Here is a 22,771-nt window from a genome sequence, read left to right as displayed (position 1 = left end):
TTTGCCCTTTCCAAGAAGATGCTTGCCCTTTTTGGTCTAAGGCATCCATTTCCTTAGTGGGATATTAGATTTTGTATGAAAATAGTATTTCACTTTTGACATTCAAAATGAGATTTTTCAGCAAGGTACCATATCAGCAAGCCATGCTATTATTTTAAGAGATTTACTAAATTCCATCAGCTACCATTTATCATGATAAGGGCTCAGACTAGCTGTTACCATATATGGTTCCTTCATAATATAGAAAACATACCCCGCTGGACCATAACATCTGGCTCTCGAGCTTGCTGTTCTGTGTTATAAGGGAGATGTGATATAGAGGTTTAAGGGAAGACTCAGCCCTTCCAGGTACCAGGAGACTGGAGGGCTCGTGATCTGGTTGTCCGTTTTCTCTTTGCATCATCAGAAATAGTAGTTCTCACTGCTGACTCAGCCTACCTCAGCTGTGCCCTGACCATAAATTCTCAAAATGGGGCTGACCCTTTGCCTGGGAAGACTGTCCCATTGTGCTTGGCTAAAGGGTCACTTTTACACCGATTTGCTTCCACCTCTCCTGGCTTGGCACTCTCCTTGGCCAGCTAGACTCAGCTTTCTCATGGAGTACACAGGAGTTTCTGGATCCTTTCTATATGCCACAGGAGGCAAAGAGCAGGTGGGAAGTACTTAGTCAAGTTCTCTTTCACTGTTCAGTGATGCTGTGCCACCTCCTCCCAGCTGGCCCATCCGCCTGCAAGGTAGACCCTCACCAACTACCCACGGGAAGTAAAGTAAAAGACCCTTTGCTCTCATCTTCACCTACACAGCCTTCTCTGCCTCTTTAAGATTTCATGCTGGAAAACGGAGGTCAGAACACAAGCATCTTACCACTTGCTTCTCTTATATCCTTCCTTCAGTATTTAAAGTACATCTGCCCCTCACCTGTACTATAAGAGACAGGATTTTCTTTCCCCTTCTCTCTAGCAAGGACTTTACTTCAGTAAAATACCCTTTCTTCCTGACTCTAGTATCATAGCTTAGTGCATAGGGTATAGAAGGAAAACGAGCTTGCTAATAAGTAAGTATAGAGTTATTTTGAAAATATACATGACACAGACTAGTAACCATGACTTCAATTCTTCATAAAGGTTTACTATATGTTATAGAAGTATGTGTTTTATATATGCTTTGAAATAAATTAGGGAAATAAGCATAATGTATTTTGATTTCTGTAGTATATCATCATGTCTCCTAAAATAGTTCCACTTTTAAAAAGACAGAGCATGGGACTGGGTGTTTGAACATTCAGTTAAACTATCCAGAAAGGAGTAATTATGTTGTAAATTCGGAGAGAACTTACTAGTTCTTACATAAATCCCTATTCTTATACATTCATCAGATCAGTGTATAACACAAACACTATTACCACTAACAATAGTTACCATTTATTTAGCTCTTCCTGAGGATCAGACACCGTGTGAGACACTTCAAAATTTATTTCATCAATAGCTAGCTCTTGGATGACACAAAAAAATTAAAAACTAATTTGAAAGATTGAAAAAAACAAGCAGAAACTAATAAGATACATTAACCAGTGATGAATTCAGTCTGTTACTAAGATACACACAGATACTATAAAGAAAAAATATATAATTTCAAAAAAGACTGAAGCATTTATCCCAAAAATATTTACAATTTGGTAGGAGAACTAAGATTTATATAAATAATTGCAATGAATTATAGAAAGTGATAATGCTTTAACAAGGGTGGTCTCTTCCGATTCCCCTCCCCATATTTTTTCCTATCTGCCTATTCTCTTACTGGTTCTCCTGAGGGAGAAGAGGGACCTGATAATCCAATTGTGTGAGCATGCTGTTAGGGATGCCCTGGTGAGCCAGGCTCTCTGCCTGGCCTGTGAGAACTCTCTCTTCTTAGCTTATACTTATTTTCACTCTCATTTTCTCTAAGTGCTATGGAGTGAATGTTTTTGTACCCCCCAAATATATATTTTGAAAATCTAATTTCCTATGTGATGGCATTTGGATGTGGGGCCTTAGAGGGGTAGTTTAGACCATGAGGGTGGAGTCCTCATGAATGAGATTAGTGCCCTTATAAGAAGAGATGGGATGATAGGGCACTGAGGTCACCTGCATCACAAAAATCACTATGAATTAAGCCATTGCTAATAGTAGAAAGAATGTAAAAAACCATGAGCTATAGAGCTCAAGAAACAAAAAATATATGATTAACCTAACCCTCTCAACCTTAGATCTAGAAAAATAAACAATTGGGAACAATTTGGAACAAATCAACAATTTCATAACAAAATATAAATAATAAAAGTGAATACAATTAGAAGTACAAAATAAGAAAAAGTGCCACAGAAGAGATCAAAATAGTGATAAAAAATACTGATGGTTATCTTTGAGCTCGCCGAGTAGACACCATGAGCAAAGCTCACCCTCCCGAGTTGAAAAAATTTATGGACAAGAAATTATCATTGAAATTAAATGGTGGCAGACATGTTCAAGGAATATTGCGGGGGTTCGATCCATTTATGAATCTTGTGATAGATGAATGTGTGGAGATGGCAACTAGTGGGCAACAGAACAATATTGGAATGGTGGTAATACGAGGAAATAGTATCATCATGTTAGAAGCCTTAGAATGAGTATAAACAATGGATGTGTTCATTAGAAGAATCAACTGTTTCCACATGTCCCCTCTCCATAGTACCTGTTTTACTACAATATAAAAATCAGGTCGTGTGCATTTTCATATTGAACTTTTTTGTTAAATAAACGTTTATAATAGAAAAAAAAATACTGATGGTTTAAAAAGACACCCAGACCAGATGCTTCATAGTTCCATCTAACCTGTAAAATATAAATATTGCCCATGTTTTGAGGCAATTCAAGTACAATAGAATTAGACATTAATTACATATGATAAAGATTATTTACCAAAAGAAATAACAAGCATCAGTATACCTGATAAAGCTATTTATTTTAAAATAAGGACCAAGAACAGAATGCTGGCCATCCACAACTAGCCAACATTTCTTCAGAGATGCCCATGTCTAGAATATAGAAGAAAAATTGGTCAGTTATCATTTTGGAAAATCATCTCATTCTGCTAATAAATGTTACTGAATATCTAAGAAAACCCAAAAGATTCTATTAAAAACCTACTTGAACTTAGGAGGAAATGTGGTAATTGGATTAAAATAAATATTTAAATATCCCAGTTGCTTTTCTTTATCCTAGCAAAAAAAAAAAAAAAAAAAAAAGAAGATAAAAATAAAAAAGGAAAATACTTCATTTGCTATGAAATAATTATAAAATATTTGGGAATGAATTTAACATGAAATGCGAAGAACCCATAAAACTGAAAATCCTACTAAAGCCCATGAGACAGAGACAGAATGAATAAAAAGAAACACCATGTTGTGGGAGGTGGAAATATCCAGTGATGGTTGCAACTACAGCCCACCTTACAATGTGGTATTGGCCCTTCTTCCCAGCCCAGGCATCAGACATGTGAGTGAAGTAACTCTGGCCCCAGCTGTCATCTGACTACAGCTTCATGAGAAACCCCACGCCAGAACTTTCTAATCAAGTCACTCCCAAATTCCTGAGCCACAGAGGTTTGAGAGATAATGACTCATAATTGTTATTTTAAGCCACTTTTTAGGATAATTTGTTAGGCAGCAATACATGTGTTGTTGGATTGAAAGGCTTACTCTCATACAAAATATACATCAGCACTTAAATCAATAACCTAAACACAATTCACAGAAACACCCAACCATGTTGTGTTTTGTTTTTTTAATGAGATAAAAATTCCTACAAAACATCAAGTTCATGAGAATGACCAAAATATATGTAAAAAATAAAAGTAAACATGCTTTTTCAGTTATTAATATAACCTATAAAGGTATTGTAATCAAAGTAGAAATAGGAAAATAGATTAATTAGAGTGTATAGAAAGCTAGGAGAGAGATTCAAGTGGGTAGGGCATTTAATACATGACAAAGATGGTAATTCCATTGAGTAGAGAATAATGATTAACTTGAGAACATTGCTTTTATAAGTAGATATCAACTTGGAAGAAAATAAATCTGGGCTCATCTCCATTCTAGATAAAATAAGGCCTGAAATGTAAAAAAAAAATAAAACCTATTTCTCCCTCCCTCCCTCTCTCTTATATAGATGATGAATCTTAATTAAGATAGGCTATCCAGTGTATGTAACCGAAAGGAAAGACGTATTTGCTATATAAAAATTAAACTAAAAGACAGTTGATCATAAATTAAAAATGAGGGAAACATTCAATTTGCAGTGTATATGTAAGATAATACTATCTGTAATATACCGAAACACTTGGAAATTGAGAAAATGGTTGCAAATATGGTTAACAATATGAATAAACAACTCAAAAAACAAATTCAAGCAGCCATTGGAAAGTGAAAAACTGCTCAATTTATATACAGGTAAATGCAAATTGATTGCTTATTGAATTCAAGTGCTAGGAATTCAACATCAAGCAAAAAGTACAAAGTGACTCTCACAAAGCTTGTATTTGAGGTGAATGTGGAGGACATGATACACAAATAAAAAATGTAACCCGAAGATAAGTAGTACAAAAGTTAAAAATCAGGAGAAATGTGTAGAGTCTGATGATTGGGGAGGTTGGCTATTACAGATATATTAGACTGGAAAGTCCTCTCCAATGAAGTGAATTTTTATCAGAGGCCTCAGTGCACAAGGCAGCACATAAATGGAAGCTATCACATTATACTTGTTAGATTGGCAAATATGAAAAGTAAGTGGGAATATTTAGTGCTAGTGGGTATTCAAGCAAATACATCCTGTTATACATTGCTGGTGGAAATGCGAACCATTTCAGTCTGTGTGAAAGCCTAGTAATATCTATTAAAATTGCATATGTCCTTCAACTCAATCGGCTCACTCCAGGAAATCTATCTCACAGATGTAACAAGACCAGCACATTAAAGACCTATGTCCAAAGGTGTTTGATAAATATTTTTATAGAAATAATGTTGTTTATTGTTTATAGGTCTCCCCATTTTCTGTAAAGCCTTAAACATAAGAGTAAAATCTCAAAAATTATAGAAGAACATACATATATATTTAGATGGACCTTTTTTGATTAAAATGGGATACTCAGAATACATAAAAGATCGACATATTAACCACATAAAAATCAAAATTGTATAAGGCAAAGCAGTTACAAATAATAGTAAGAGTAATTAGTTAAATAAATTGTGGTACCTCCTTGCTATTCTCCTGTACTTCATTTCAGAGATTTAGGTCCATACCTGTAAATTTCGAGATTTCTGTGATGTATGGGTGAGCGCAAAAGAAGGACTCAAAGAGGTATATACAAAAATGATTCCATTTGAATGATACGAAAAAGAAATCCACAACTGTTGTGTTGGGAGAAGCTCTCGTTTGCTGTTCCTGACGTTCCTCTCATGTTAGTAAGAATCTCAAACTATAATTCCTGGTCAGGTGAAGTGACATCAGTAGGTCAACTTGGGAAAAATAATCAGGACACGTTTGATCCCTGTCCACATTGTGTTTATTTGGGGTTTGAGGACTCTCAGGGAAAAGTTGTTCTGCTCTGCAACTCCGTGGGCAGCTACTGCCCCTGCACAAGGTTATTGTTAGCTCCAGCACCCCCACCACCACTCTTCTTGTAGAGCAGGCCTGCCCACGGGGAGTGGTAGTTTCCCAACTCTGTTCTTCAATTCCCCAAATCTTCCTGGGGGCAGGCCTTCATCTCCCCTCCCCCCACACCCAAGGTGAGAGAATCTGCCCCAGCTGAGCAGCGCCTCCTACTGGGTGGTTAAGAATGCACACCAAGTCGTTACTATATGCTATAGCAGTGGTGGGGGAAGACAGGAGTGTGAAGCAACGGAGAGACAGGATAATCTACAAAGAAAAAACATTGTACCTTTTTGTATAAGATTCAAGAATAAAACAAATGCTTTATGATTTTTATGAAATGTTAATGACTGTATTTAGGAAAATGATGCTTGAAAAGTATCATCAGCAGAACTTTGATGGTTGGCATCCGATTGTGGTTGGATTTCAAGTGATCTTTGCTTTCCTTTATGTACTTCTGATTATTATTTGATTTTATAAATAATATGCATATATATTCTCTGCAGAGTCAGAAAGTGTTTCTTGTATTTGGGCATATTCCCCAGCTTGTGCATCTGGCAGGGAAGCAAAGGCCTGTCCGTTGAGATGTAGGGCCCACAGGAGCAGAGTTGAAGAACAAATCCTCCCCGAGGGCAGGTGTGCTCCAGGAGGAAAGAGTCATGGAGTCATGGTTGGTTGACATTTAACATTAAAAAAAAAAAAAAATTATCTTATGCAAATAAATAGTTTAGTGTGAATTTAGGGATTTTATTTTTTCAAACATGATTTATTCTTAACTGTATCATTTGGGCTCATTGAATAACCCCTTGGGTTAAGCTAGGTTAGACAAGTGGCTAGACATGCCTGAGATAGAAAAGTGGAGATGGGATGAATGGTACTCATGATATCCATTGTAACTTTGGAGTTAAAACTTTATTTTCTGTGCAGACCCATTTCAAATATATTGGAGCAATGATAGAAATGCTAATTCTGTTGACAGGAAGCTTCATGTCATAATGCCAGTGGTGGAGGAGGGGAGAGAGGAGGTTGGGAAGCCTTATAAAGGTTCCAGCAAAGTAGCAGGACACCCTGGGTAAGCTTTTGGGATCCCATCATAAGGGACACGACACATTTCTATTGGATCATAGTTTGGCTTTTAAGTCTAATGGGTTAAAGAGAAAGGGAAAGCAGGGAAGATGACTCTTAGGTTCACTCTCTACAAACTCCTTTCCTTTTCCTGATGCCTGTCTCCACTTTAAGGGACAGAAATTTGCCAATCTGATCAAAGAGAGTCCCGCATATTTACCAAGTGTGCATTTATGAGGGCTATCGCTAAGCCAAAACTCAGCTCCTTTCTTACCTCCTCCAAGAGCTCAGCTGTTTAGGAAGTCAGACCACAGTCAGCTCTGCAGACGCAATCATCACTCTCCTTTCTCAATCTAGGGAGCAAACGAAAGCGCAGATCCCAAGTTTAATTTGCCCAAATGAGGAGGACAGATGGCCTTGCTGTGGTCTCCAGCCTCTACAGCATATGACCACACGATTGTTAAAGTGTAACATAGGTGCCCATTTCTCTCTGTATGTCATTTCCTACAGGAGCTCTGGGCAGACATATAAATGTTTGGAAGGGCGAAATTTGACTATTCTTGGATCCCAAATAGTAATATTCTCAAAATACTTTTGAAATATTACACCTAAATTCTAATAGCACAGAAGAACTACTGGAAATGAGAGGATAAATGTAAATTCTTTCACCAGGTTCAAAGCATCATCTTCAAATTATCAAGATAATAAAAATACTAAAATCAGTATAGATACTGCCTAACCTCGCAACAGTGTGCTTATTGGAAAGCTTGGGGGGGGGGGTGCCTGGGTGGCTCAGTCAGTTAATCTTCTGACTCTTGGTTTCAGCTCAGGTCCTGATCTCAGGGTCATGGGATCGAGCCCCACGTCAGGCTCCATGCTCAGCGCAGAGTCTGCCTGTCCCTTTCCCTCTGCTCCTCCCCCTGCACTGCACTTGCACTTTCTCTTGCTCTCTCAAATAAATAAAATCTTAAAAAAAAAAAAAAAAAAAAAAGCTTGGAGATTTGAGTCGATTCTAGGTATAACAGGGCCAAATGCTTGCCAGTTTAATCAGTATAATATCAGATGAATAGAAATAAGTGCTCTAAGAGAGACAAAGTCCTCCACTGTGACCCTCAAAAATTTGTTTAGTTCTTTACCTTAAATTTTAAGCATATCGTTGACTGATAGAAATGTGCAAAGAAGGTCTTACTTAGACCGTCATAGCTTAGAAATCAATTCAGGAGTATATGGTGGAGGAATGAAGGCTGTTTCTCCCAGAGGCAAAAGAGACGTGGGAACATCAGGGCAAGATTTAAAGGGCCACCATTTAAAAATTATTTATTTAATGTAACTCCCAAAGACTAACTGGTAGTAGTTGAATCAAGCACAATTTTCTAAACACAAGAAACTTCCTAATAACTGGACATCCTAAAAAACAGAAAGAGCTATTGCTAAGTTAGAATTCCCCTGCATCTCTCTTACACAGTCACTCTCAGTGAAAAAAAAAAAGTGTGTGTGTGTGTGTGTGTGTGTGTGAGCATGCACGCTCATGTGCATACTATGTAAGTTTATTCATTTTATCAATAAAAATATATATAGAACATAATTTACAAATAGCAAAATAGATCATATCTTTTGGTAAATTCTATGTAGCCAGTTGTTTTCACACAATTCTCTTAAAATTTTTGCCAAATGTTTGTATCCATAGGAAACCCATGGTTACAGTGGTTGAATGGGTCTAGTTTCAACCTGAATGTTGATTAATAATTTCACCTACACTAATAAATAAGAAAAAAGTGAAACAACCAAGTATTCATGGAGATATATTTATTAATTCAGAACTTCAGTCATTTAATAATGATGTACATGAATACTTTGCCAAATGGGATGGTAGTTGTTTTTGTTTTTGTTTTTAACATTTATTTTTTTATTTATTTGACAAGCAGAGATCACAAGTAGGCAGAGAGGCAGGCGGGGGGAGTGGGGGGATGCAGGCTCCCTGCCGAGCAGAGAGCCCAACGCGGAGCTCGATCCCAGGACCCCGGGAATCATGACCGGAGCCGAAGGCAGAGGCTTTAATCCACTGAGCCACCCAGGTGCCCCTGGGATGGTAGTTTTTGAATACTAGAATAAGAATTCCTCAGAGCCACCTCAGGGTGGCTCAGTCAATTAAAGATCTACCTCCAGCTCAGGTTATGATCCCAGGGTTCTGGGATGGAGCCCCTCATCAGGCTCCCCGCGCAGCAGAGAGCCTGCTTCTCCCTCTCCCTCTCCTGCTCCTGTGCTTGTTCTCCCTCTCGCTCTCTCTGTCAAATAAATAAATATTTTAAAAAAATTTTCCTTACCTTTTTGTGCTATTCACAGCATAGGTTACAGATATAACACCTCTTAAATTTAATCTGCATCATTAACATTTTCTCCAGTACTTCTTTAAATGCAGAAAATGCACAAAACAATAATAAAATCCTTGACTTGTAGCATTTACCAAGTTCCAAGATCTAAATATTCCCACCATGGCCAATTTCAAGTGAGAACGTAAAGTCATTGAACACAGACCAGAAAGAGCCGTGTTGTAGTGTGCCACTATAAAGTATATTCACCCAATAGATAGAAGAGGTAGAAATAACCTTAGGAGCAGATATAATAGTAAAAGGTAGTAAAATAATGAGGAAACGATGACTTCTGAGTATTTTCTACTTTGTTTTAAATTTATTTAATTATGCATTTATATAATTTAAATTTGTAATGGATATTTTTAACAACTGGCTTGCAAAATTCCCTATAATTTAACTATCAGCTCTTAGGGCTCAGAACAAGTAGACTCCACTATAAAACTGGGATAGTGGCACTCTCAGTACATAACAGTTTAGTCATGTGGGGCACCTGGGTGGCTCAGTCAGCAGAGCGTCAGACTCTTGGTTTTCTGTTCAGGTCATGATCTCAAGGTCATGAGATCAAGCACCTTCTCGGGCTCTGTGCTCAGCATGGAGTCTGTCTGAGATTCTCTCTCTGTCTCCCTCTGCCCCTCGCCCTGCTTGCGCATCCTTAAAATTAATCATGCATAGACCAAAACACAGACTTCAGTGGAAAACAGAGTGCAAAGAAGGTTCAAGAGGGACACATGGGTGGCTCAGTCAGTTAAGGGTCTGCCTTCAGCTTAGGTCATGATCCCAGAATCCTAGGATGGAGCCTCAAGATGGGTTCTCTGCTCAGCCAGGAGTCTGCTTCTCCCTCTCCCTCTCTGCCTGCCGCTCTGCCTACCTGTGCTCTCTCTGTCAAATACATACATACATACATACATACATACATACATAAATACATAAATAATCAATATAAAAAAAGGGAAAGTTCAAGAGAAGCAATTGACCTATTCTGAGTGTATGAAAACTAGTTAAAATTTATTCCACTTTATATTTGAAAATGCTATTAGTGAATATGTCTATTAGCCTTCTTAATTTATATTATTTGTTTTTTTTTCAAATCACATACACATACATAATGATACAAAAGAATTATACATGTAAGGTTTAGCAAAAGGATTCTGAGTAGATACTTGTAGATTTAAAATACCATAAAAGAAAAAAAAAAAAGAATCAACATTTCCCAATACTCTAAATAGAGTACCAATAGTAAGTACTATACTGTCTCAACTACTAATTTGAAATGTACAATAAAAAATTTAAGAAAAGTCACATTCTTAAGTCTAGGAAGCCTACTTATATTGTTTCATCATTTCTAAACAAAATACTATGAGAAGGGGAAAAAAACTACCCAATTAATAACTAGAAATCCATTATACTTTCAAATTTGGGTATTTTCTTGGCTCCAAATTTTTAGAGCACTTAAAAAATGATTTAACAAACAATATTTTTTTAAATTAACTTGATACCTTTTCTCATTTTCTATTTCTTATAACCAGGGAAAACAGATTTCCAATATGACTGAAATTCCTATAAATCCAAATGTGATTTATAAACCTATTATATATATAAATACTAATTTGGTCATGGGTGTTTCAGTGATTTGCAGAACAAATATGTTTACCTTTAAACTAGATTTTTGGTAGAATGTGGAGTCCAACAAAGAGATATAAATTCAGACAAATCCATGTAAATTCATACAATAGACACAGCAGGAATGATGTGAGAATTAACAATGCCTAATATATTCTAAGTGTTCAGTAAGTTGTCTTTATGATCATGAATTTATTGAACATATTTGTATACTTTCATAATAAATATTTCTGTTTATTTTGAAAAGAGCTCAGTAAGACCTTATAATATGAAAATGCTAAATTTTTTTTCACATGTTACTAAAATTCAAATTTTACTCTTTTGCTTTGGAGTCACTCTACCACTAGCTTCAGCTTGGCATCTTATCATATTTTAGGGAAATAAGACTGAAAGTTCGAAGGCAGCCAAAAATAAATCCACTTTTTAACCTCATACTTATATGGAATCTACTTATATACACACATTTTCATCATCTTTAGGAACTTAGACATATCTACAAAAGATGGAAACTTGAATCATTAATCTCCATTTTAATGTTTTCAGTCTAATTTGTCATACACTCCAGTTTGTGTTTTCCCAAGCTACTTTTAGTTTTTGTATTGTATTTACTCACCTACACCGGATTTTGAAAAGTTTGACAGTTATTAAAATAGAGAATATGAAAAAGGTTAGTTAGTGTCCTTATTAAATCCAAGAAGTCATGGAAATACAAAGAAAAAAATTGAAATTGTTCCATTCCTGCTCAATTTATTGAGCAGAATCAGATTTTGGTTGAGATTGATATTCTAAGTAGTATTTTACATATCTCTTCCATTTTGTGTATGTACAATGGTATTTTAAAGTACTTGAACTTGTTGATTTTAATGCTAGTTTCTTTGAAAATACCTGAAGAATTAATTGCATGGATCCGTTCAATGTGGAAACATACTTCACATTTCTTATAAATTTTAAGTGACACTATCATTTCTTCTCTATAAAACTAATTTTTACATGCCGCTTCAATTGATGTAATTTGTTTCTAAGGTAATTTGTGACAAATACTAACTTTGGGATAAATTGACAAAAAGCCTCTCATTTTAAAGTGAACTTTTAAATAATCTAAAAATGAATATGCATAAACATATACATAAATGTACATATTATACATGTGTGAGTGTGTATATATATATATGTACAGGCACACACACACACACATGCACACAATTCTAATATTTGAAGTCCTTTAGGATACTTCCTAATTCTTAAAAGGTTTTCACACCTTGAAAAGTATTTTTATATCCTATTTTGTTCTCCACTATTATTAGAATTTGATACGTGAGCCTCTTAAATATTGCTTTCAACTTTTTAAGAACCTTTGGTTTCTCCAGACTTTGAGTTACCTTATTATACAATTTATTGAAGGCTAATAATTATTAGGACATGTGGTAGGCGGTTATCACAAGTAACATCACACTACTGGCTCTATGTACACGCTACAATAGGGCAAATGGTACAATTAGAGGCACATTCATTGGTGCATAACAATAGAAGCCTAGTGACACTGCAAGATTAAGAAAAGGCTAAAACATCTTTAAAACTACTCATTACCACCAGTCAAAATGTGCATATTTGACCTTTATGGTAATCAGAAGAATCTCTGCTTATGCAGTAGGCGGCTAAATAATCGTCACTTTCGACACACAGTTTTCCTTGAAGTGACCTAAGGTTAACATGGTTGATCCTGAAGCTGACACAGACATTGAATCAACTCATCAGCGGTCACAGTGAAAGGCCACCATCTTCATCACCTAGGTTACAATGACAGGATAAAAAGACTGTTGCAGATTTTTCTCTGCTAGAGACAGTAGGACTTAGGTGTTGACTGCTCTATACATTCGAAGGTAACAAAATTACTTGGAAACCTTTCCCTGAGGTGTAGATTCAGTCTGTGGTATGATAATCATGCAAGTTGCATCAAAAATAATTGCTTAGTTTATTACCTTGTTGTCTTATTATATTAAAGCCTCATGCTAAATTCAGAAATCTCTTACTCTTGATCTCTCTTCTTCCCTATAGGTCTACTATTAACCCTACCCATTTTAATTTGAATATATTAACAGTTGCAATGAAAAATCTCAAAGCTTATCTGTGATCTCCCAATAAGATAAAGTCGACACTATAACTAGAGCTAATGTAGCAACTCTACATTCGAAAAAAATAAAGATGCTTAATCATGTAGAATAAATTAAAATGCTCCCTCAATGTCCCTCCCTCACATATTACACCTGGAGACTTAGAAATCTGTAGTTAGAATGGTTGTAATTCTTGAATAATGGACACTTAAAATCAAATGAAACTAATTTTTGTGTTGGAAAGCTCATCATTCTCCAGTTTTCATAGTAAAACATCATACCAAGTAACTAGAAGATAATTATGTCATAGATGTTATTTCCCTGGTGGTTTTGGAAAAGGATAATGTTCCTTGTAGAAACAGAATAATTTAATAGTCATCAAAATTAGAACAGGGGGATAAAACTTTTTAAAAAGGTAGCTAAAGGAAGATTTTTTTTAAAGGCATAAAGCCCAAAGTCCCCCAATATTTGTGGCTTGGTTGGCACTTAAAAGTAGTCATTCATAATTCCCCCTAATGTATACAATATTAATCTGTGTGTATCTAGAAAAGCTGGCTACTTCCTGTACTTCAAAGTCATTGCCTTTGCTATGAGACCTAGAAAGTGCTTCAGGATTCATTATGACATGTGGAATATATAAGCAATAAGGCATGACAGGGAGTGTGGTTATCATAAGATAATCACACCCCTGGGTCATTACCAAGCAAGAGGTGCAGTGGCGTACCTCCCATTCCCCCTGGGGTGTGATTACAGCATGATAAGCACACTTCATGCCATTACCCTATTGCTTTTATGAAAAGCCTTTGTTGGGAAGAAAAAGTGTGTTTTGGTTGGTTGGGGGGGTGGTTTGTTTTTTTTTTGCTTCAAGAAGGCAAAATTGTCAGTTTACAATGTTAACAGTAGTTTCAGCTAAGCCAGACAGATTATATGTGTTAATCTGTCCCTTTAAAATGTACCACTGCCAAGGCCAATAAAAATTCAGTACTTTTAGACAAAACCTGTTTGGTGGTCGTGTGTTTCAATGATTCAATTTTGGGAAAAGTGTGCCGTTTTCACAAAAAGTCTAATATCTAGGAACAACTATTGAAAGGAATAATTTATTTCTAAAGTTGTTTTTTTCCAAGACAGCGGATTAGAAGTTTATAAACACGATGAACCAAAATGTATCTAAAGTGGTGGACAGGCAGTAAGGTATTCATAATTTTAATTTTCTTCATTTAGTCTCCCACCCAAATGCAGGTTACAACTCAATTTAGGGTGCTAGATTAGATATCAGATCCCATTGCTGTCTTTCAAATTATAGCCTAAGGCCCCTATTGTGATCTCACAAATGTACAATTCTTACCTTATATGTCTTCCATTACTTAACATTAGAACATTTTGCTCTATCTGATATTCTGCTATGTAAAGGCAAACCTAACCTCAACTAACAGAACTCACTTATAACCCAAACAATAGTTGTCTCTTATCATTATATTGTTTGCATACATTTGGAACATTTATTTTCATAAAATTCCTGTGTGAAAGAGAACACATAGGTATTATTATCCCCGTTATATAAAAGGGTAAAAGAAGGTATAGAAAAGCTGAGCTCTGTGGCTAATTCAGTTAACCCCAAAGCTGGGATCCTAATTCCAAGGATAAATACATTTAAGGAAAAAAAAGAGTATTTACAGAAAATTGCCATAGGCAAATCTCTTAACGTTCTTTAGATTCATTTCCCTCGTCTGAAGTAAGAGTGTTAAAGTAGACGGTCTACAGAGTGCATCTCAAACCTGCCGTTTTGATGGCAGGTTTCCCTGTATGATTGTCATGGGACAGTTAAGTTCAAGCAGTTGGCTCCATCTTCACAGACTGCATCTCCAATACTAAGTAGTTTGAAAAACAACAAGCATGTTGCTAATGAGAAGAGGAAGTAGGTGAGAGCATAAAATCCCTGGAAAATGAGAGCAATCTGACTCTGACATCTGTTACCACTCTATTCATTATTGTTGATTTATTTGATTTGATAGATGAAGTGGTAACTGGTTTCATTTTTACCATTCCATGATTAGAAAAGATGATCTATTTGAAAAAATGATCTGGTTTGGGATAGATGTCTAAAGGAACTTCAGTCCCATAGCGAAACATCAGATGAATTCCAGGATGATTTGTAGGAGAGTTTGAATACAACTCTACACTGAGAATAACACGGAAGGTGCAATCTACTGTTAGATATCAAATTATAGTAACTCCATATTGATTTTGAAGAAGACTCATGCCAAAACATGAGTTTTGATGTTGATATATTCAACATCACTTGGTCAGTTCTTTCTGTTTCCACAAAGAAAACTTGGATGTGTTTCTTGTTGTATTTGAAAGGCAGGATGCCCTGTATGGTAGGATCACTCTTCACTATTCCTGAGGAGGGAAAATACTATTTTCTGTCCATTTGGAGGAGGGAAATAGTTACCTCTATTATTAGTCCTTTTTGCTTTTGCTTAAAATGATGAAGATAACTGGTCAGTTTATCATCATTGTGATCTTTTTACTATACAAACGTTCTGTCCCTTATGGGTGTTTTGTCATAGACCCTGTACATTTCTGGGCATTGCTCCTTTTTACCTGACTTTAAGGCATTGGTAATACTTCTCAAGGGGTAGTTACTTCACCCCTGAGCCACCACTGCACATGTATTCTCTTTTGGATCATCTCCCCTTTCTTGGATCATAAAATATTCCTCCATTAATATTTTTATAGAGAATATAAAAAACCCAGAATGCCATCTGTGCCCATAACTAAGATTTCTGGAAAAGCATATAAATAAAATGAGCTCTATGATCACCCTAGATTTCTGTGTAGAGGAAATTTTCAAATTCCATTGCAGAGGAGGGAAAATCAATCAAAGTCCAGTGATCCCTCTGAATGAAAAAGACTGAGACTGGAATTTAGGAAGATAAGGCAGCAAGAAATAGTGAAACAGAGAGTCACAGAAGTATGGAGGAAAAGAGTTTTAAGAATATGAAAGTGGGGGGCAACTGGGTGGCTTAGTCAGTTAAGTGTTTGCCTTAGGCCACAGTCATGATCCTGGGATTGAGTCCCACATCTGGCTCCCTTCTCAGTAGGAAGTCTACTTCTCCCACTCCCTCTACCCCCCACCCCCACTCACATGTGCTGTCTCTCTTTCTCTCTTATTTTATATATATATATATATATATATATATATATATATATATATATATGTGTATATAGTAGGTCCCCTTGAGTCTTTGTCTGAAAAACAATCTGTACACAAATTGGGTGAAATTTGGAAACCATAAAGAGAAAATAGACTGAAAAATTACATAAAAGTTTAGTGATCCCTGAGAATAATACCAAATAATCTAATTTATGTGTCTTGGGAATAGAGGAAGGGAAGGGGATACAGGATATTTGAAGGATTAATGGCTAAAAATTTTCTAAATTTGATTAAAATAATAAACATATAGATTATTTAGAGTCAAGAAGCTCAATGGGCCCTAAGCAGAATAAGAACAAAGACGACTATAAGGACTATCATTATCAAAATATTTTAAAAACATATTTAAAAATATATATTTTTAAAGTATTTAAATTAGGCAGGAGAAGGACATTACATTCAATGAAGCACATATAAGAATAATAGCAGACTTCTTGACAAAAACTCTACAGCACATAATTTGGTGGAATAACATCTTAAAATGACAAAGATAATAAGCTGTCACCCTAGAATTCTAACCCCATCCAAATATGCTTTAAAAGTAAAGGTGAAAAAAATAAAAGTAAAGGTGAAATGAATACTTTTTCAGAAAAATAAAGGCAAGAAATTTCATCACCATCATATCTATACTACAAAAATATTAAATATATTTATTACATATTATATGTATTTATATTTATAAAAATATATATTTATATATAAATATAAACTTTTATTTATGTATAAATACATATAAAAATATACTACAAAATATTAGAGAAATTTCTTCAAGCAGAAAGAAAATGAAACCAGGTGAAAATTTACATAAAAGAATGAAGATATAGTAAGAATGTAAATACATATAAAAGGGGCAAAATTGTATAGCAGATCTCTAAAATTTATGATAACTACATAATTGAGACTTTATGCCTATTGATTAGCAAATCCCTATTTCCCCCTCCCCACAGTCCCTAGCTACTCTCTGATTCTATGAGTTTGACTCTTTTACATACCTAATATAAGTGGAATCATGCAGTATTTGTCCTTTTGTAACTGGCTTATTTAACTTAGCATAATCCCTCAAGATTCATCCACATTATTATGTATGTCAGGGAACTATAGAAGTTCCTTATATATTTTGGATATTAATGCCTCATCTAATATATGGTTTGTAAGTATTTCCTCTAATCAAGTAAGATGCTTTTTTTACTCTGTTGCTTGTTCCCTTTGCTATGCAGCTCTTTAGTTTGCTATAGTCCCACTTGTCTATTTTGCTTTTCTTACCTGTGCTTTTGGTTTCATGTCCAAGAAATCAATGCCAAGGCCAACAATATGAAGATTTTTCCCATTTTTTTTCTTCTAGAAATTTTACAGTTTCAAGTCTTATGTTTTAGTCTTTAATCCATTTTGAGTTGACATTTGTGTATGGAGTAAGAGTTAGATTTCATTCTTTTGTATGTGGATGTGCAGTTTTCCCAGCACAATTTTTTGAAGAAACTGTCTTTTCCCTTTTGTGTATTCTTAGCATCCTTGTGGTAGATCAGTTGACCATATGTGCATGAATTGATTTCTATGCTCTCTATTCTCTTCTATTGGTCTATATGTGTGTCTTTATGCCATTACCATACTGTTATAATTAATGTATATTTTAACAGATTTTGAAATCAGGAAGTACAACTCCTCCCAGCTTTGTTCTTTTTCATAATCATTTTGGCTACTTGGAGCCTTTTCTGGTTCCATATAAATTTTAGGGGTTTTTTTGTTCTATTTCTGTAGAAAATGTCAATGTGATTTTGATAGTGAGTGCATTGAATCTGTAGGTCACTTTGAATGGACATTTTAACAAGTATTCCAATTCATGAACACAGGACATCTTTCCATCTTCTTTAATTTGTTTATCAGTGTTTTGTAGTTTACAGTGTATAAGTCATTTGCCTCCTTACTTTATTTATAAATATTTTATTACTTTTGGTGTTGTTGTAAATTTGGTTGTTTTCCTAATTTCTTGTCCAAATAGTTCTAACAGCTTTTGTCAACTCTTTAGTTTTCTATTCATGTAATCTGAAAGTGGAATAATTTTATTTCTTCCTTTCCAATTTGGACAGAGTGCTACCTTTTTTTCTTGCCCAATTGTTTAGGCTGGAATTTCTAGTATTATGTTGAATAAAAGTAATAAGAGTGGATGGGGCGCCTGGATGGCAAAATGGGTTAAGCCTCTGCCTTCGGCTCAGGTCATGATCTCAGGGTCCTGGGATTGAGCCCGCATCGGGCTCTCTGCTCAGTGGGGAGCCTGTTTCCCCTCTCTCTCTGCCTAGCTCTCTGCCTACTTGTGATCTCTCCCTGTCAAATAAGTAAATAAAATATTTAAAAAAAAAAGTAATGAGTGGGCATCCTTGCGTTGTTCTTGATCTTTGCATTGAGTATGATATTAGTTGTGGGTTTTTACACATTGGCATTCTATGTGAAGAGGAAATTTCCTTCTATTCTTAGTTTTGCCATGAAAAGATGTTGAATTTTGTCAAATGCTTTTTCACCAACATCTATTGAGATGATCGTGTGATTTTTATCCTCCATTCTGTTAATATATTTCTTGATTTTCATATGTCAAACCACATACACCTCCCAGATAAACCCCACTTGGTCTTGGTGTATAGTCCTTCTAGTGTTTGTTGTGTTTGGTTTGCTAATTTTTTTGTGTGTTTTTGTTTGTTTGGTTGGTTGTTTTTTAGGATTGGGGCATATGTATCTATCAAGGATGTAGATCTGTAGTTTTCTAGTAGTGTCTTTGTCTGGCTTTGCTATCAGGGTTATGCTAGACTCCTAAAATGAGTTAAGAAGTGTTCCTCCTCTTTTATTTTTTGGAAAAATTTGAAAAGGATTGGCGTTAGTTCCTTCCTTAGATGTTTGATAGAATTCACAAGTGAATCTACTGAGTCAGTCCTGGGCTTTTCTTTTTGAGGAGGGTTTAATTCCTGGTACATGTCTTTATTACTTATTTTTTCTTTGGGATTCAATCTTGATAGGCTGTATGTTTCTAGAAATTTATGAAATGTTTTCCAGGTTATCTGGTGTGTTGGTGTATGTTCATAGTAGTCATTGTAATTCTCTTTATCTTTGTGGCATCAGTTGTAATGTCTCCTCTTTCATTTCTGATTTATTTATTTACATTTTCTCTCTTTTTTTCTTGATCTCACTAAATGTTGGTCAATTTTGTTTATCTTTTCAAAAAACAAACTCCTAGTAGCTTTGATTTTTCTTCTGTTATTCTCTATTTTATTTCTGTTCTAATATTTATTATTTTCTTATTTTTTCATTCTGCTAAATTTGGGCTTAGTTCTTTTTCTTGTTCTTTTTGATGTGAAGTTGGATTATTTATGTCAGATCATTTTTCTTCTTTCTTTCTTTTTTTTAAAGATTTTATTTATTTATTTGATAGACAGAGATCACAAGTAGGCAGAGAGCGGGAGGAGGAAGCAGGTTCCCCGCTGAGCAGAGAGCCCGATGCAGGGCTCAATCCCAGAACCCTGGGATCATGACCTGAGCCGAAGGCAGAGGCTTTAACCCACTGAGCCACCCAGGTGTCCCACATTTTTTTTTTTCTTTTTTAAAATTGGTTTTATTGGTACAAACTTCCCTTTTAGTACTGCATTTGCTTCATGCCATAAGTTATGTTATATTTTCATTTTCATTTGTCTCAAGACGTTTTTTAATTTTGTGTTTGACTTGTTCTTTGACCTACTGATTCTTCAAAAATGTGTTGCTTAATTTCTACATATTTCTGAATTTTCCAGATATCTTCCTGCTTTCAATCTCTAATTTAATTTCCTTGTGGTCCAAAAAGATACTTGCTATGATTTCAGTTTTCTTGAATTTGTAAGACTTGTTTTATAACCTAACATGTGATCTATCCTGGAGAATGTCCCAGGTGCACTTGAGAAGAATGTGTACACTCCAGTGCTATTGAGTGGAATGTTTTACAACTGATAGATCCATTTTTTTTTAAATCATATTGTTCAAGTCCACTGTTTGTTGATTTTTTTGTATGGTTCTATCCATTATCGAAAGTGAGGTGTTGAAGAGTCCTACTATTACTCCACTGTGGTCTGTTTCCCCCTTTCAGTTCTGTCAATGTTTGCTTTGTATATTTCAGTGTTCTGATGTCAGATGCATATAGATTTATAATTGTTACATCTTCTTGTTGAGTTGACACTTTTATCACTACAAGATACTCTTTTTTGTCTCTTGTTTTTAACTTAACATGAATTTCATGTGATATAAGTGTAGTAGACTATACTTTCAGGGATCATTTCTATAGTTTGTGATATAAGTGTAGTTACTCCTCTTCTCTTTTGGTTGCCATTTGCATGGAATATCTATTTCTGTCCCTTCACTTAGTCTACATGTATCCTTAAATCTAAAGTGAGTTTCATTTAGACAGCAATAGGTGGATCTTGTTTTGTTGTACCCATTTAGTCACTCTGTCTTTGAATCGAGGAGTTTAATCCACTTACATTTAAAGTAATTATTGATAGGGAAGGTTTTACTATTACCATTTTGTTAACTGCTTATTGTCCACCTTGTAAGTATTTTCTTCCTCTTTTTCTCTCACTGTCTTTCTTTGTGTTTCACTGATTTTTTTTTTTAAAGTTCATGGTATTGATAAACTTTAACTAGTTTCTCTTTTTCTTTCATGTAACTTCCATTAGTATTTTCTTTGTGGTTACAATAGGGATTATGTAAAATATCTTATAGTTTGAATAATCAATTTTTTTATTTTTTTATTTTTTATTTTTTATTAACATAGAATGTATTATTTGTTTCAGGGATACCGGTCTGTGATTTATCACTCACCATAGCACATATCTTCCCCAGTGTCCATTACCCAGCCTCCCCACCCCCCCTGCTTCCATTCTAACAAACCTCAGTTTGTTTTCCTGAGATTAAGAGTCTCTTATGGTTTGTCTCCCTCTCTGGCTTCATTCCATTTCATTTTTTCCTCTATTCCCCCATGATCCTCTTCCTTGTTTCTCAAATGTTAGCAAGATCATATGATAATTGTCTTTCTCTGATTGACTTATTTCACTTAGCATAATACCCTCTAGTTCCCTCCACGTCATTACAAATGGCAAGGTTTCATTTTTCATGGCTGCATAATATTCCAGTGTGTGTGTGTGTGTGTGTGTGTGTGTGTGTGTGTGTGTGTGTACATACATATATATGTACATACATATATATGTGTGTGTGTGTGTGTGTGTGTGTGTATACATACATATATATATGTACACACACACACACACACACACCCCTAGGCTCTTTCTATAGTTTGACCATTGTGGACATTGCTGCTATAAACATTGGGACACATGTGCCCCTTCAGATCACTACATTTGTATCTTTGGGGTAAATACCCAGTAGTGCAATTTCTGGGTCATAGGGTAGCTCTATTTTCAGCTCCTTGAGGAACCTCCAGATTGTTTTCCAGAGTAGCTGCACCAGCTTGCATTCCCACCAACAGTGTAGGAGGATTCTTCTTCTCTGCATTCTCGCCAACATCTGTCATTTCCGCACTTGTTAATTGTAGCCATTCTGACTGGTATGAGGTGGTACCTCATTGTGCTTTTGATTTGTATTTCCCTGATGCTGAGTGATGTTGAGCGTATTTTCCTGTGTCTGTTGGCCATTTGAATGTTTTCCTTGCAGAAATGTCTGTTCATGTCTTCTGTCCATTTCTTGACTGGATTCTTTGTTCTTTGGGTGTTGAGTTTGATTAAGTTCTTTATAGATTTTGGATACTAGCCCTTTATCTGATATGTCATTTGCAAATACCTTTTCCCATTCTGTCAGTTGTCTTTTGGTTTTGTTGACTGTTTCCTTTGCTGTGCAAAAACTTTTTATCTTGATGACGTCCCAGTAGTCTGTGTTTGCCCTTGTTTCCCTTGCCTTTGGTGACATTTCTAGGAAGAAGTTGCTGCAGCTAAGGTCGAAGAAGTTGCTGCCTGTGTTCTCCTCAAGGATTTTGATGGATTCCTGTCTCACATGGAGGTCTTTCATCCATTTGGAGTCTATTTTTGTGTGTGGTGTGAGGAAATGGTCTAGTTTCATTCTTCTGCATGTGGCTGTCCAATTTTCCCAACACCATTTGTTGAAGAGACTGTCTTTTTTCATTCAACATTCTTTCCTGCTTTGTTGAAGATTAGTTGACCGTAGAATTGAGGGTCCATTTCTGGGCTCTCTCTTCTGTTCCATTGATCTATGTGTCTGTTATTGTGCCAGTACCATACTGTCTTGATGATGACAGCTTTGTAATAGAGCTTAAAGTTGGGAATTGTGATGCCACCAACTTTGCTTTTCTTTTTCAAAATTCCTCTGGCTATTCAGAGTCTTTTCTGGCTCCATACAAATTTTAGGATTGTTTGTTCCAGCTTTGTGAAAAAAGTTGATGGTATTTTGATAGGGATTGCATTAAATGTGTAGATTGCTCTAGATAGCATAGACTTTTTCACAATATTTGTCCTTCAATCCATGAGCATGGAATGTTTTTCCATTTCTTTATTTCTTCCTCAATTTCCTTCATGAGTATTCTTTAGTTTTCTGAGTACAGATTCTTTGCCTCTTTGGTTGGATTTATTCCTAGGTATCTTGTGGTTTTGGGTGCAGTTGTAAATGGGATTGATTCCTTAATTTCTTTTTCTTCTCTCTTGTTGATCTATAGAAATGCAGTTGATTTCTGTGCATTGATTT

General features: G+C 35.5%; 1 protein-coding gene across 1 annotated transcript; it reads left to right on the top strand.

Moving 5' to 3' along the window:
• The first annotated feature begins 2,402 nt into the window (after positions 1 to 2,402).
• On the top strand, positions 2,403 to 2,740 carry LOC308352600 (small nuclear ribonucleoprotein G-like). The gene has a single exon (XM_080818863.1). The coding sequence runs from the start codon at positions 2,423 to 2,425 to the stop codon at positions 2,645 to 2,647; it is 225 nt and encodes a 74-aa protein (XP_080674989.1). The 5' UTR covers positions 2,403 to 2,422; the 3' UTR covers positions 2,648 to 2,740.
• Positions 2,741 to 22,771: the final 20,031 nt, after the last annotated feature.

Source organism: Martes martes, assembly GCF_963455335.1.
Source record: "Martes martes genome assembly, chromosome: 11".
NCBI lineage: Eukaryota > Metazoa > Chordata > Mammalia > Carnivora > Mustelidae > Martes > Martes martes.
The sequence above is the reverse complement of the archived record's forward strand: the minus strand, read 5'-3'. Positions and strand labels throughout refer to the sequence as shown.